This window comes from Myxine glutinosa, chromosome 2 (genome assembly GCF_964187855.1).
Source record: "Myxine glutinosa chromosome 2, kmMyxGlut1.1, whole genome shotgun sequence".
NCBI classification, from domain to species: domain Eukaryota; kingdom Metazoa; phylum Chordata; class Myxini; order Myxiniformes; family Myxinidae; genus Myxine; species Myxine glutinosa.
Window position 1 is genome coordinate 224,189,460 of NC_136262.1, and position 16,776 is coordinate 224,206,235.

The 16,776-nt window shown below is 45.8% G+C and overlaps 1 protein-coding gene across 1 annotated transcript in view; it reads left to right on the forward strand.

The window, feature by feature from the left end:
* Positions 1–16,776, forward strand: part of KCMF1 (potassium channel modulatory factor 1) — an 84,295-nt gene that overhangs the window by 44,100 nt on the left and 23,419 nt on the right. Inside the window, exons 4-5 of the mRNA XM_068106171.2 lie at positions 2,684–2,785; positions 15,137–15,323. Coding sequence (XP_067962272.1) covers positions 2,684–2,785; positions 15,137–15,323 — 289 coding nt within the window. The remainder of the gene's footprint in view (positions 1–2,683; positions 2,786–15,136; positions 15,324–16,776) is intronic.

Here is a 16,776-nt window from a genome sequence, read left to right on the forward strand (position 1 = left end):
CCTTCAGCTTCAACGACACTCCCCTCCTCATCAGCACGCCACTCAGTTCCCAAAACTTCTTACATGCACATCTCACTCTAGCAACCGTTGCCGAGTCTGATCCACCTTCTCCATTCAGCATGTCTCCGAGGTAGCAAAATGTTTTCACACCTTCCAGCTTCACACCGTCTCCCAGATCCAACTCAACATTTCCTCCATCTGCAGCTCCCTCTGTGCACACCTTACACTTGAATGTAGCTGCCACACTGGTTAATGACCCTCTCAAACGACTACATTTTTGATGAACCCACTCAGCGCACATTGTACATTGAATGGAGTTCACTCCGACACCCTTCCTACACACAGCACAGGGCCACTTCCCAGTTCTTTCCACCTCACCACATGCTTTACCACTTGCCATCACCTTTGTCTTTCCGATATTCACCTTCAGACCTTTTGTCTCCATACATTCCTTCCACTTGTTCATCTTTTCCTTCAGTCCATCCATACTTTCCGCAATCAACACCAGATCATCTGCATACAACAACTCCCACGGTAAACCCTCCTTTACGTTCTGAGCCAGCACCTCCATCACAGCTACAAATAGTAGTGGACTTGGTACCGACCCCTGATGCACTCCCACCTTCACCTCAAACTCACCACTGTTCCCGTCCTTCGTCCTTACAGCTGTGCGCGCTCTTTTGTACATTGCCATCGCTACTCTGATCAACCATTCCTCCACTCCTAACTTCCTCAATGCCCATGTCAATACTTTGCGTGGAACCCTATCGAATGCTTTCTCCAGATCAACAAACCCAAGAAACAACTTCTTCCTCTTCTCCATGTACTTCTCCTGCAACTGCCTCACAATGAAAAGCGCGTCTGTCGTTCCTCTTCCTGGCATAAATCCAAACTGCATTTCATCGATCTTCACTTTCTTCCTTATCCTCCTCTCCAACACCCTTTCCAATACCTTCATTCCATGCTCCAATAACTTTATCGCTCGGTACGAGCCACACTCCAGAGGGTCACCTTTCCCCTTGTATAGAGGGACGAGGGTACTCCGTTCCCAATCCACTGGAATGCGGCCTTCTTTCACCACCAGATTACAGATCTCTGTCATTCTCTTCACACCCCAACTTCCTGCTGCCTTCAACATATCTCCCACAACTCCCGTCGGCCCTCCCGCTTTTCTACCCTTCATTGCTTTTATCGCTTCCTCAACTTCCTTCTCAGTTATCTTCTCTGCCGGTCCTAAAACTGGGTTACTCTCGATGTTGCCATCCCATTCATTTGCTGTATTCAACAGCATTTCCATATATCTTTTCCATCTTCCTTTAATTCCATCTGGGTCGACAACGATTTGTCCCACTTCATCCTTCAAGCAACTCACCCCCATCACATCACACCTCTCTTTCGCTATCTGCTTTGCAATCCTGAATACTGCTTTCTGACCCTCTTCCGAATCCAAGCGTTCTCCGAACATTTTCCTACATGCCTCCTGCGCCTTTGCTACCTCTTTCTTTGCAGCCTTCCTGGCTGCCTTATAACTTTCATGCTCTGCTGTTTCTGCTCCCGTACCCTTCGCCTTCTGCCACTCCTTGAACTTCTTCCTCTTCTCGTCAATCCTCTTTCCAACTTCATCATCCCACCACCATGTTTCCGAGTGCCTCGGTGGTCCTTTTGTCCATCCACATACCTCACCAACGGCTCCCAACAGACTAGCTTTCATTGACATCCAACCACTTTCAAGCTCAACCACATCATCCTCGACCCTACTCAGCCTCTCTTTTAATGCCTCCCTTACTGTCACCTCTTTCAACCTCCACACCTTCATTCTCGGTTGGTACTTCACCCGCCGCGCTCTCCTCGCACCTTTCACCCTTATGTCGTAGACAACCAAGTGGTGCTGTGAAACAGCCTCCTCCCCCGGGATCACCTTTGTGTCCCGGAGGTGCCCCCTATCTCGCCTACGCACCATCAGGTAGTCAACGGTTGTCGTCGACCCACCTGACGTGTATGTAACAAGCTTATTATCCTCTTTCTGGAACTGAGTATTACAAATCAACAAATCAGCTCCATCAGCAAACTCCAAAATCCTTTCGCCTTCTCCATTTCTCACACCATATCCGTAACCCCCATGAACTCCATCAAAACCATCCATACTCCTTCCCACATGTCCATTTAGGTCTCCTCCTACCACAACAACTTCCTCATCTTTCACGTTTTCCATCAGCTTCTCTATCGCACACCAGAACTTGTCCTTCTCTTCATCGCTTCAACCAACCTGCGGAGCATATCCCGAGATGACGTTCACCAAGAGCTTTCCAATCATCATTTTCACCATCATCAACCTTTCACTCACTCTAGTCACACTCACCACACTGTCTACAAACTCCTCAGAACATACAAACTCCTCAGAAACTCCAACATATCCATGCGGGTAGACAAAACAAAATGCCTCTTCACTTGCCTCACCTTATGGAGAGGGTGCAAAGGCTCATGCTATAAGCGTGGCACTTTCTGCATCCCTTCACATCATGTCACTTACCTATGACAAACTTAAAACATGAACTAAACTCTTGAGAAAGGATGATAGATAGGTGTGATAATACAATGTTTGAATTGGCTCTCCCAGCTTGTGTCATTCTGTTTACATGTTCAGGTATACGTGTATCGATATTGCTCTCCTCCCTGGTTGCAGGTTTGTCCGGTGTGTGCGGCATTACCTGGAGGGGATCCCAATCATGTGACCGACGATCTAACTTCTCACTTGACTGTGGAGCACAGGACTCCGCGTGACATTATATCCTTTGTGTGTTATCAATACGCTACAACGATCTGTGCCATCACAGTGTAATTCTGTGAAAGAATCAAAAATGGTGATGAAGATGGACATGCTGATGTCGAATAGGAACTTTATTTACAGGAACACCATTTTGACAAAATGATAATGCAGTATATACTCGAACCCAAATAATTCATTTTACTAATCGGCCTTTATTGAATTGTTTTGGTTTGTGAGATTATCTAAAGTTTTGGTTAAAATGTCAGTGTCTCTTTGTGAGATGTAACTCTTGTTGATCCTAAGATAACTTATAGGGCAGCCATACATGATTGGGGTTGTAAAATGAAAGTGGCAAGTTTGCCTGAGTTGCCATCCATCGGATTGGACTGTTTGTTTGGTGTTTCCATCTGAGCATTTGGCTCCCGATACTGGGACCCCAGGTTCAAATCCCATTTCCTGGTGATTTGTCCATTTTCTACCAATTTCCTTGTAATATTCACATGAAAGAAAATGGTGTCAATGGGGTGGTTGTGAACTAGTTTGTATGCGGGGTTAAGGTTCAGGGCAGGTTGGGGGGAGGGGAGAGGCGGGCAATAGAGTTGGATTTGCCTTTTTGCTTATGTACAAATCTCAATGATAGATTCTGTAAGGATTTTATCCTTACTTTTCTCCAAAAAATTCCCTTAAAACCTTTTTCTTTTTTTAAAAAATGTTTCATATAAATCTACCAAATAATGTTCAAATCAAAATTTACTTTAATATACGAGTACAATTGTATGTGCTCACACATGCACGTTTTGGAAGGAACAAACGCACACAGACACATACATATCTATGAAGTCAAGTGCAAGACAACGTGTGTGTGTGTGTCTGTGTGTGTCTGTGTCTTTGTGTGGGTGTGGTTGTGTGTGTTTGTGAATATATGTTTGTGTGTTGTGTGTGTGTGTGTGTGTGTGTGTGTGTCGGAGTCGGAGTCGGACACCAATATTCACAGGGGAATACGTTCCTGGAAAATGCCGCCAATTTGGGAGAAGAGGGAGAGGAGGTGAGGGGTTAAACATGGTCTAGGCCTGTGGAACAGCTATGACACAGAACAAACAAGACAGAGCAATCAGAAATTGCAAACCTTCACCAGGATGTATTTTCTGTTGTTTTTAAGGCTTTTGTGTTAAAACAAATATGGCGGCCCAACCACGTGACCGATGACGTCATTGTTAATTTTTTTCTCCACTAATTTATTCTTAGATTATGCTCAAGAAATTTCATCTTGATTGAATGAAGTTTTGTACTTGTCGAATTATGACGTTATAATGGAGGCACCCATGACATCATCATTAAAAAAAAAAAAACCACCTTTAGAAGCCATTTTTCCCCGCAAGCGGGGGTTGGCCTTTTTCGGGGACCGTGGTTGTTGTTGTTTTTTGGTCCCCTTTTTGAAGCAATGTTTTACGGCCGGATGCCCTTCCTGCCGCCAACCCTTTTTGTCGCCTTTTTACGACAAACAGGGAATTACCAGTGAACTGGTACTCATCATTAACATATTTTATTCCCCATGGAGAGTTCTTTACAATGAGCCATGTCTCAATTTTTTCTATGCAGCGCTTTCAGAGATATAGAGGTGCAAATGTTTTCGGTTTTTCCAAGATGGCAAGTGAACCAGGTGACTGATGACGTCATCATTTTTTTTTCTCCACCAATTTATGCCGACAAGGCGCTCAAGAAATTTCATATTGATAGGATGAAGTTTTGTACTTGTCGAATTATGATGTCATAATGGAGGCACCTATGACATCATCATTAACATATTTTATTCCCCATGGAGAGTTCTTTACAATGAGCCATGTCTCTATTTTTTCTATTCAGCACTTTCGGAGATATGGAGGTGCAACGTTTTTCGGTTTTCCCAAGATGGCGGCCGAACCACGTGACCTATTACGTCATAATTAGCATTAAAAAATTCTGCATGTGGAGTTGCACCTATGGTGAAAATTTCCTGTCAATCAGACCAATGGTTGCAGAGAAAATCATATTTATTCTGTGCGGACAAGCAGACTCAAATGCAATACCCTCTCAGGCGAGGGTAATCATGACACAGCAGTAGAAAGGAGAAACACCAAAACAACAGGGCGTAGAGAGAAAATAGGCGGAGACGGGCAAACGAAGGATGCAGTTAAGGTGGTGGATAATGGAGAATGCAAAGGGTGGACCAGATGGGTGCAAAAGCAAAAAATTTGGATGTGTTGGGGGTGGTTTACCAGGTGTAGAAAATATCATGGTTTTGGATGGGGGATGACTTGAGATGGTGGTGACCAGCTGTCTTGAAGACCTGAGAATGCGTGCATCCTGCAGATACCTGAGGGGGACAAAGCATGGAGAGGGCAGAGGGCAAGTCTTGCCAAGGGCCACCAGATTTTGGAGGAGGGAGCCAAGTTTGAAAGCTTATTGTTGAGATTGGACAGTTGTTGTTTTTCTGGCTCGAGAGAGAGTAGACACACTTGTTGCGGGCTTTGTGGAATGATCTGAAGTTGTTTTCAGTTGGATTTGCCTTCCAGGAGTAGAATGCAAAGTTGTTTTAAAGCAACTGCCTCACAACAGGATTCAGGGTACCATCAGTGGGAAAATGGGTAATATAATTGAATACGAGAATTTTATTTTATTTTATTTTTTATTTTTTTTGTATACAAGATCGAGGCTCGTGAAAGAGCGAACATTAATCACACAAAAAGACAAACCGACACATAAAACATATAACATCGGGAGCGGTAGACAAGATGGGGAGAGAGGGGGAAGGACACAAACACAACATTTGAGAGCAGGGACCGAGAGACATGGAGACATCGAGAGATCTGAGAGAGGGCGAGGGCTTTGGGGGGGGGGGCATGGGAAGGGGGCGGTGGGAGAGGTATAAAACATATGGACACTGCCAGGACTTCCAGGAAAGAAGTTGGAATTTCAAACAAGGTGGATCTGGGGTGAATTAGCGGGGGTAGAAAAGATCAAGGTTTTGGATGGGGGAAGATAAGAGATGGTGGTGAACAGCTGTTTTAAAGACCTGGAGGGAGGAGTGGCATTGAAGGGAGTGAGGGAGTTTGTTCCAGAGGCAGGAGAAAAGAGGAATGAAAGAGTGAAGGTGAGCAGAGAGCCGAGATTTCGGCACTTTAACCATCAGAGGGTTGCTGGCAGATCTTGTGCGACCTGTAGGAATATTTGGGGGACAGAGCACAGAGAGAGCTGGGGGTGCAAGGCCGGAGAGGAGTCGGTAGAAGACAGAAAGACCACCTACCTGCCTGCGGTGAGTGAGTGAAAGGCCCTCAGAGATAGCTTCATCGCGGGAGATTCCAATAATTCTGAAAGCTTTGGTTTCAACAGCGTGAAGCCGAGCTAGGTGTGAGGCAGCAGCACCGGCCCATAGGGGAGAACAGTATTCCATTGAGCTGCGGATGAAAGCCTTGTATGTGGTGAGGAGCTCAGGTGTGCCGAGGAAGGACTTCGCACGACGGAGGGTGCCCAGTCGGCGACTGGCTTTGGAGGCCAGCTTGGAAATGTGGTTTTCCCAAGAAAGATCATGGCAGATAGTGAGACCCAAAAGCTTGAGCGACAGAACTTCTTGGAGAGGATTGTTGAGAAAGTAGATGGGAGGGTTGTCCAGTCGATCTTTTCGGAGAGACATAGTAAGAGTGTGAGATTTGTCAGGATTGAAAGACATGTTCCACTTGTTTGACCAGTCTGTGATTTTGTCCAAGTCTTCAGAGAGTGAGGAGGCTGCAGACTGCTGATCTGAGGGAAGAAGAATGGAACGGCAGAGAGTGGAGTCATCAGCAAAGAGATAGAGAGGATTTTCAAGAGAGTCAGAGAGATCATTGATGAAGACCAGAAAAAGCACGGGGCCCAGAACACTGCATTGGGGAACTCCAGCCTGAACAGGAAGAGGAGATGAGAGAAACCCATTCAGGGCCACACGTTGACGACGACTAGAGAGGAAGTCCGCCAGCCCTGCGTGGAGATTTCCATGGATACCAAAGGAGGAGAGTTTGGTGAGCAGAGCGGGGTGCCAGACCGTGTCGAAGGCACGTGATATGTCGAGGGAGACAGCTCTAATTTCCTGTTTGGCATTGAGGACCTCCATCCATTGTTGAGACAGCAGAAGCAGCATGTCCAGAGTAGAGTGACCTGGTCTGAAACCAAATTGATGATCAGAGATCAAGCCATTGGAGAAGAGGAAAGATTTCATATCCGAAGCAATGATGGATTCCATGACTTTGCTGATAATTGGGAGAAGGCTGATTGGTCTGTAGTTGCTAGGATCTGTTTTTGCACCTTTTTTGTGCATAGCGGTGATGTTGGCTGATTTCCAAGCAGATGGCAGTTGACCTTGAGCAAAAGAGAGGGTGAAGAGAACAGAGAGAGGGTGAGATAGAGCGGCAGAGCAGGATTTTAGGACCCGTGGGCTGATGCCGTCGGGTCCAGTTGCAGAATCAGAGTCGAGGGTTGACAGAAACTTTTCCACCTTGTCAGGAGGAAAGGACACGGAGTCCAGGAGCAGCAGGGTACGACTGGGTATGGTGGGTACAGAGAGGGATGGGTTTGGGACACAAGATTTAGAGGCAAACACAGAGTTGAGGCATTCAGCTTTTTCACGTGCGGAGTCAGCTGTGTAGCCGTTTGAGGTAAGGGAGGGGATGGAGGGGGAACAAACACCAGAAACGGATTTGACCAGACGCCACCAGGATTTGGAAGAGGGAGACAGATAAGAGAGTTCGGTCTTGAGAACGGAGAGATATTGTTTCCTGGCTCTCCTGAGGGTGGACACACACTTGTTTCGGGCTTTGTGAAAGGAAATGAGATTTCCTTCCGTTGGATTTGCTTTCCAGGAGACGAAGGCAAGTTGTTTCTGGGCAACAGCCTCACCACAAGATTCCGTGTACCATGGACGGGAGGAAGGGTATGACAACTGAAGACGAGATGGGATAAATCTGTGCATGAGAGAGAGCAATTTACTTTGGAAGAATTCCCAGGATGAGTTGATGTAAGAGGTGGTAGAGATGGGAGACCAGTCCAGATGATTGATGATGATTGATGGATGAGATGGGATTAATCTGTGCATAAGAGAGGGTAGGTTTCTGTGAAAGAATTCCCAGGCTGATTTAATATGTGGCGGTGGATATAGGGTACCAGTCCTGATGTGGAAAAAATAATAATAATAGAATTTAAATCAACATATTTTTTTAACCACAATTACTTGCGGCATGAATGTAGAAGCAGGTCACATGCTCTGAACTACGAATATGCAGGGTCTGCGTGTGTGTGTGTGTGTGTGTGTGTGTGTGTGTGTGTGTGTGTGTGTGTGTGTGTGTGTGTGTGTGTGTGTGTGTGTGTGTGTGTGTGTTTCTGTGTGTGTTTCTGTGTGTGTTTCTGTGTGTGTTTGTGGAGCACTTTTTTTTTTTGCACACCTAATAAGTAGTTGACCTCAAGGTTTTTTTTTCCTCTGTAATGTTACAACTTTTTTTTTTAATTACCCATTAGCATTACATTTATATGAAACATAACAATATTTATATGAAACATAACAATAGACTTGCTCATTCGTTTGTAGCTCAACACTGGTCGTGCAACTTTGTTATCGCAAAGCAAATGTTTCAGTGGTTTCTTCTCTCTGAAACAACAGTGTTTGCACTAGAAGTGCCCTCTGTAGGTTAGGTACCTTTGCATGATGATGTAACTGGCAGCCCTTCCACAACAACCACCTCATCTCTTCCTCACATCTCCATCAGTTTTTTTTATTGGAATTCACTATGTTCCGAGTGTTTGGCAATATATTGTTACGATTGCTGAAGATGCCCTGCTTTTGTAGTTGTTAATCATGGGGACTAAGTTGCATTGCTTATTTTGAAAAGAAGTTCGAGCAGAATGAAGGGAAATCTGACTGGTGTTTTTTTTTTTTTTTTTTTTTTTAGTATACAGAATCGAGGCTTGTGAAAGAGCTAACATTTATCACACAAACAAATCAAACAGACAAACAAAATATATCAAAAGAGGGAGAGGGAGACAAGATTGGGAGAGAAGGGGAAGCACACAAACACAACATTTGAGAGCAGGGACATCGGGAGATGTGTGGGAGGGAGAGGTCTTGGGGGAGGAGGCGTGGGAAGGGGGAGGGGGTGGGAGAAGTATAAAACACAAGGACACCAAGGACTTCCATTAAAGAAGTTGGTATTTCAAAAAAGTGGATTTGGGGTGAAATTAGCGGGGGTAGAAAAGATCAAGGTTTTGGATGGGGGAAGATAAGAGATGGTGGTGAACAGCTGTTTTAAAGACCTGGAGGGAGGAGTGGGATTGAAGAGAGTGAGGGAGTTTGTTCCAGAGGCAGGAGAAAAGAGGAATGAAGGAGTGAAGGTGAGCAGAGAGTCTTGATTTTGGGAGTTTAACCATAAGAGGGTTGTAGGCAGATCTTGTGCGACCTGTTGGAATATTTGGGGGACAGAGCCCAGAGAGAGCTGGGGGAGCAAGGCCGGAGAGGAGTCGGTAGAAGACGGAAAGACCACCAACCTGCCTGCGGTGAGTAAGTGAAAGGCCCTCGGAGATAGCTTCATCGCGGGAGATTCCAATGATTCTGAACGCTTTGGTTTCAACAGCGTGAAGACGAGCTAGGTGTGAGGCAGGAGCACCAGCCCAGAGGGGAGAGCAGTACTCCGTTGAGCTGCGGATGAAAGCCTTGTATGTGGTGAGGAGCTCAGGTGTGCCAAGGAAGGACTTCGCACGACGGAGGATGCCCAGTCGGCGACTGGCTTTGGAGGCCAGCTTGCAAATGTGGTTTTCCCAGGAAAGATCATGGCAGATAGTGAGACCCAAAAGCTTGAGTGACAGAACTTCTTGGAGAGGATTATTCAGAAAGTGGATGGGAGGGTTGTCCAGTCGGTCTTTTCAGAGAGACATCGTAAGAGTGTGAGATTTGTCAGGATTGAAAGACATGTTCCACTTGTTTGCCCAGTGTGTGATTTTGTCCAGGTCTGCAGAGAGTGAGGAGGCTGCAGACTGCCGATCTGAGGGATGAGGAATGGAGCGGCAGAGAGTGGAGTCATCAGCAAAGAGATCGACAGGATTTTCAAGAGAGTCAGAGAGATCATTGATAAAAAATAAAAAAAGCACAGGGCCCAGAACACTGCCTTGGGGAAGGAACTCCAGCCTGAACAGGAAGAGGAGATGAGAGAAACCCATTCAGGGCCACACGTTGACTACGACTAGAGAGGAAGTCCGCCAGCTATGCGTGGAGATTTCCATGGATACCAAAGGAGGAGAGTTTGGTGAGCAGAGCGGGGTGCCAGACCGTGTCGAAGGCAAGTGATATGTCGAGGGACACAGCTCTAATTTCCTGTTTGGCATTGAGGACCTCCATCCATTGTTGAGACAGCAGAAGCAGCATGTCCAGAGTAGAGTGGCCTGGTCTGAAACCAAATTGATGATCAGAGATTAAGCCATTGGAGAAGAGGAAAGATTTCATGTCCGAAGCAATGATGGATTCCATGACTTTGCTGATAATTTGGAGAAGGCTGATTGGTCTGTAGTTGCAAGGATCTGTTTTTGCACATTTTTTGTGTAAAGCGGTGATGTTGGCTGATTTCCAAGAATATGGCAGATGATCTTGAGCAAAAGAGAGGGAGTGAAAGAGCGGAAGAACAGGATTTTAGGACCCGTGGGCTGGTGCTGTCAGGTCCAGTTGCAGAATCAGAGTCGAGGGTGACAGAAACTTTTCCACCTTGTCAGGAGGAAAGGACACAGAGTCCAGGAGCAGCTGGGTACGGTGGGTACAGAGAGGGATGGGATTGGGACACAAGATTCAGAGGCAAACACAGAGTTGAGGCATTCAGCTTTTTCACGTGCGGAGTCAGCTGTGTAGCCGTTTGAGGTAAGGGAGGGGATGGAGGGGGAACAAACACCAGAAACAGATTTGACCAGATGCCACCAGGATTTGGAAGAGGGAGACAGATAAGAGAGTTCGGTCTTGAGAATGGAGAGATATTGTTTCCTGGCTCTCCTGAGGGTGGACACACACTTGTTTCGGGCTTTGTGAAAGGAAATGAGATTTCCTTCCGTTGGATTTGCTTTCCAGGAGACGAAGGCAAGTTGTTTCTGGGCAACAGCCTCACCACATGATTCCGTGTACCATGGATGGGAGGAAGGGTATGACAACTGAAGACGAGATGGGATAAATCTGTGCATGAGAGAGAGCAATTTACTTTGGAAGAATTCTCAGGATGAGTTGATGAGACGAAGTACCCCGTGTGTCGGGACTCCATTCCGCACCGTAATTGTGAGCGTGATTTGGCTCGATATCTTTAGAAATGGTCTTGATGATCGCCGAAGATGTTCAAAATATTTTCCGGATTGTATGTCTACCAATCACTGTTGAGGTTCCTTGCACTGATTGTTTCTGCATTCTTTGTGATATGGGCAAAAATTCTTTCAAAAATGAATTTCTGGGCTATAATCGGTGCTTGCTTGTTTGTAGATTATGAATCCTGAGAGGCACCTGCTAGGTGTCCTGAATGGTGTGAGCAGGACTAATTATGATGACAAGAAAGAAAATTGTGCCAAGTTGGAGTTTTGTTGTTGGAGTTGAGACTAATGAAGTTTTCCTTTGTTTACTTGCCCAGTTTTGAACCCCCATTGGTAGTGTACCCCAGAATGGAAGAAATGGAAGGTTCCAGTCCATCACAATTACGTGTAGCGCGAATGCAGAAGCAGAGTTACATCTCACGGAGAGACGCTGGCATTTTAACCAAAACTTTCGATAATCTCGCAAACCAAAACAATTTGAGGTTATGGTTATGGAACCGGTGTGTACCCCGGTTTAGAATAGGTACACCGTATCCCTGCGTGTCGTAAGAGGCGACTAAAAGGGTTGGCGTCAGGAAGGGCATCCGGCCATAAAAACATTGCCTCAAAAAGAGAACCATGACAATTACAAATACATATGGGCAGGGTACAGCCCGAAGTACCCCGTGGGGGACCCAACTCCCTCTCGTCAAAACTCAAGGTGGGGAACCCGATCGAAGCAAGGGTGGAAATCACTCCATTTATGACGACGAAACGTCTGATGCCCGACGTGGAGATCGGTTTCTGAGGTTTGGGACATGGAATGTAGGCACAATGACAGGGAGATCAGGAGAAGTGTTGGAAGTATTGGTCAGAAGAAGAGTGGACATGTGTTGTGTGCAGGAGACGAGATGGAAGGGAAGTGGTGTGAGAATGGTGAAGGGTAGGCAGGGACAGAAATACAAGTTTGTGTGGCAAGGGTGCCCAGAAGGCATGAATGGTGTTGGTGTCCTGTTTTCTAAGGAGTTTGTAGACAGTGTGGTGAGTGTGACGAGAGTGAGTGAAAGGTTGATGATGATGAAAATGATGATTGGAAAGCTCTTGGTGAACGTCATCTCGGGATATGCTCCGCAGGTTGGTTGGAGCGATGAAGAGAAGGACAAGTTCTGGTATGCGATAGAGAAGCTAATGGAAAACGTGAAAGATGAGGAAGTTGTTCTGGTAGGAGGAGACCTCAATGGACATGTGGGAAGGAGTATGGACGGTTTTGAGGGAGTTCATGAGGGTTACGGATATGGTGTGAGAAATGGAGAAGGTGAAAGGATTTTGGAGTTTGCTGATTGAGCTGATTTGTTGATTTGTAATACTCAGTTCCAGAAAGAGGACAATAAGCTTGTTACATGCACGTCAGGTGGGTCGACGACAACCGTTGACTACCTGCTGGTGCGCAGGCGAGATGGGGGGCACCTCCGGGACAGAAAGGTGATCCCGGGGGAGCAGGCTGTTTCACAGCACCACTTGGTTGTCTGCGACATAAGGGTGAAAGGTGTGAGGAGAGCTCGGCGGGTGAAGTACCAACCGAGAATGAAGGTGTGGAGGTTGAAAGAGGTGCCAGTGAGGGACGCATTAAAAGAGAGGCTGAGTATGGTGGAGGATGATGTGGTTGAGCTTGAAAGTGGTTGGATGTCAATGAAAGAAAGTCTGTTGGGAGCCGTTGGTGAGGTATGTTGATGGACAAAAGGACCACCGAGGCACTCGGAAACATGGTGGTGGGAGGATGAAGTTGGAAGGAGGATTGACGAGAAGTGGAAGAAGTTCAAGGAGTGGCAGAAGGCGAAGGGTATGGGGGAATAAAAGGCAGAGCATGAAAGTTAGAAGGCTGCAAAGAAAAAGGTAGCAAAGGCGCAGGAGGCATGTAGGAAAATGTTCGGAGATCGCTTGGATTTGGAAGAGGGTCAGAGAGCGGTATTCAGGATTGCAAAGCAGATAGCGAAAGAGAGGTGTGATGTGATGGGGGCGAGTTGCTTGAAGGATGAAGTGGGACAAATCATTGTGGACCCAGATGGAATTAAAGGAAGATGGAAGAGATATATGGAAATCCTGTTGAATGCAGAGAATGAATGGGATGGCAACATAGAGAGTAACCCAGTTTTAGGACCGGCAGAGAAGATAACCAAGAAGGAAGTTGAGGAAGCGATAAAAGCAATGAAGAGTCGAAAAGCGGGAGGGCCGACGGGAGTTGTGGGAGATATGTTGAAGGCAGCGGGAAATTTGGGTGTGAAGAGAATGACAGAGATCTGCAATCTGGTGGTGGAAGAAGGCCGCATTCCAGTGATTGGGAACTGAGTACCCTCGTCCCTCTTTACAAGGGGAAAGGTGACCCTCTAGACTGTGGCTCGTATCGAGCGATAAAGTTATTGGAGCATGGAATGAAGGTATTGGAAAAGGGTGTTGGAGAGGAGGATAAGGAAGAAAGTGAAGATTGACGAAATGCAGTTTGGATTTATAACAGGAAGAGGAACAACAAACATGCTTTTTATTGTGAGGCAGTTGCAGGAGAAGTACATGGAGAAGAGAAAGAAGTTGGTTTTTGGGTTTGTTGATCTGGAGAAAGCATTGGATAGGGTTCCACGTGAAGTTGTGACATGGGCATTGAGGAAGTTAGGAGTGGAGGAATGGTTGATCAGAGTAGTGATGGCAATGTACAAAAGAGCGCGCACAGCTGTAAGGACGAAGGACGGGAACAGTGGTGAGTTTGAGGTGAAGGTGGGAGTGCATCAGTGGTCGGTACTAAGTCCACTGCTATTTGTGGCTGTGACGGAGGTGCTGGCTCGGAACGTAAAGGAGGGTTTACCGTGGGAGTTGTTGTATGCAGATAATCTGGTGTTGCTTGCAGAAAGTATGGATGGACTGAAGGAGAAGATGAACAAGTGGAAGGAATGTATGGAGACAAAAGGTCTGAAGGTGAATATCGGAAAAACAAAGGTGATGGCAAGTGGTAAAGCATGTGGTGAGGTGGAAAGAACTCGGAAGTTGCCGTGTGCTGTGTGCAAGAAGCGTGTCGGAGTGAATTCCATTCAATGTACAATGTGCGCTGAGTGGGTTCATAAAAAATGTAGTGGTTTGAGAGGGTCATTAACCAGTGTGGCAGCTACATTCAAGTGTAAGGTGTGCACAGAGGGAGCTGCAGATGGAGGAAATGTTGAGTTGGATCTTGGAGACGGCGTGAAGCTGGAAGGTGTGAAAACATTTTGCTACCTCGGAGACATGCTGAATGGAGAAGGTGGATCAGACTCGGCAACGACTGCTCAAGTGAGATGTGCAAGGAAGAAGTTTCGGGAACTGAGTGGCGCGCGTGCTGATGAGGAGGGGAGTGTCGTTGAAGCTGAAGGGAAAGGTGTATGCTGCATGTGTGAGAAGTGTTATGATTTATGGGAGCGAGACATGGGTAATGAACATAGAGCAGCAACGAAGGATGGAAAGGGTGGAAATGCGAATGTTTCGTTGGATGTGTGGAGTATCGTTGAGAGAGAGGAAGACAATGATGAATTGCGAAAGATGATGGGAATAGAGCCTGTGATGGATGCTGTGAAGAGAAACAGTTTGAGATGGTTTGGTCATGTGTTGAGGAAGGATGAAAGTGACTGGTTGAGAAGAGTGATGGAAATGAATGTAGAAGGAAGTAGAGGATGGGGAAGACCGAGAAAGACTTGGCTAAAGATGGTGGAAGAAGAAATGCGGGCATGGGGGTCAACAAGGGGAGATGCAGAAAATAGAACAAAATGGAGAAGATTGTCATGGGGACCGCAAGGTTAACCCCCGCTCTTGCAGGGAAAATGGCCTAAAAATGCCTGTTGCTGTTGTTGTTGTTGTTGTTTGTTATGGTTATGTAATGGTTATTTGTAATTGCTGAAGCCGCCATCATTGTAATTTACTTCCATCAGCCTTTGAATTATAAACCCTACTTTCCGGTGTGAATGAATGCCGACCTGTAAAATGCAATTGTGCTCTGAATTATTGAGTTACAGCCTCGTTCCCCTTAACCAAAGGCTCCACGACGACTCAAGTGGTATTCGGCACATGCGACGCGTCTTGCACCCTGGACGAGGTATTGGCGTGACGCGTGTGCGCCGATCAAACATGCACTTTACAAGCAACTCCTCTGGAGGTGGCCTCACTGGCCCATCACCAGCGCAGGGATCATACTCACCGAGTGCCCGTGAGGCTATGGACCCTATTGCTGGTGGGTTCCTGAGCTGCCACTGTCTTTCTGATTGCTCTGTCTCGTTATGGTTTCTGTGCTGTTTTATGTTCTTTACCCACCACCAACAAACAAGTTGTATGGCAAATACAGCTCTTTGAAGTGTCAGGCCGCATTGCACTAATCAGTCATTTTGTCTTAAAATGAACTCGATTTGTAGTTTTAACATTAACTCGTGTTATTGCTGTCACTCACTTGCTGGGCTCATGGGTTTGAACAGATTGATGAGCTGAAATTATAGCTTGGAGATATGCTCAGGTCAAGGGTTGCGAGGGATGACACATGTAGTGTTGGAGACAGGTTTGCACCTTGCTTCCAAAAAGCAAAAAAATAACTTGGACATTGGAAGCAAATAATCAAGTTGACACAGAAAAAGAACATTTATAAAGCAACTACAATAGATTAAAAATCAAAACAGGGTTTATCGATATTAAAGTAATCAACTTTAATAAACCAGTTGTCTGTTTTCATTCAGGACAAAATATCTTGGAATGCTGTGTAACTTCCCCATGCATGCAGAACCTCCATGTCCATTTCTACGATTTTTCAGCATCATTTCCTTGGCATTTTTAGGCCACCCTTCTGCAGACAGTTTGTTTTAATTGCTGCATGTTCTTGGACTACATAGCACTCACAACTATCTCCAACTACATCTCCGTCCGATTGAGGTCGGAATACTTTGACCTTATTCCTTTTCATTGCATTGGTATATTTGGGCCTGTGCTTGGTGTCGGTATGCTGAAGAGTAACTTGGTCATCATAGCTGCTTTCTTGCTGAAGTGCTATTTGAGAGTGTTCTTACGATCTCCAATCCAGTGCTGGCAGGATAGCTTTGAGGTATGCCCACTCGCTTTTGAGCTGTCGAGGCCAAGTTCGATTCTCTGCCGAGCTATAGACCATCACCATTGAGGTTCACTGCAGGTGACGGGAATTCCAGATTCCCGGCACCTTCAGTCAAACATGCCTGGCCAGCCGGTTCATGAATGGCTTGGGCCAAAAACGTTACCCAAATGACCCCACGGGGAGATAGGAATAATTGTGGTCGTTAATGTAGTGATGCTAGTAGATACGATCTTTTGTTTGATGCGTGGTTCAGATGCCTTGACTGCTTCACTTTGTGGACTACATTAAGCTTTCTTTTTTATTTTGTGGTAAGGGGTTTGCAAACTTTAACCACAGCTTTGCTACATTTCAGGAAGGAAACACAAATTTGGAGATATTAGGATATGGAGTATATTGGTTCAAATAGCACATTACTTTTTATTAATTTCTCCAATAATCAGTTATAATCAATGGTATAATAGTTTGGAGTTATTTTGGATCAAATAGTATCTGATCTGTATAGATAGAGAGAACAGATATCGAAAGATGACTATCGTGACATTTTGCAATTCCATTTAAAACCTGGCATTTATCTTCTTCTTATTACTAATGT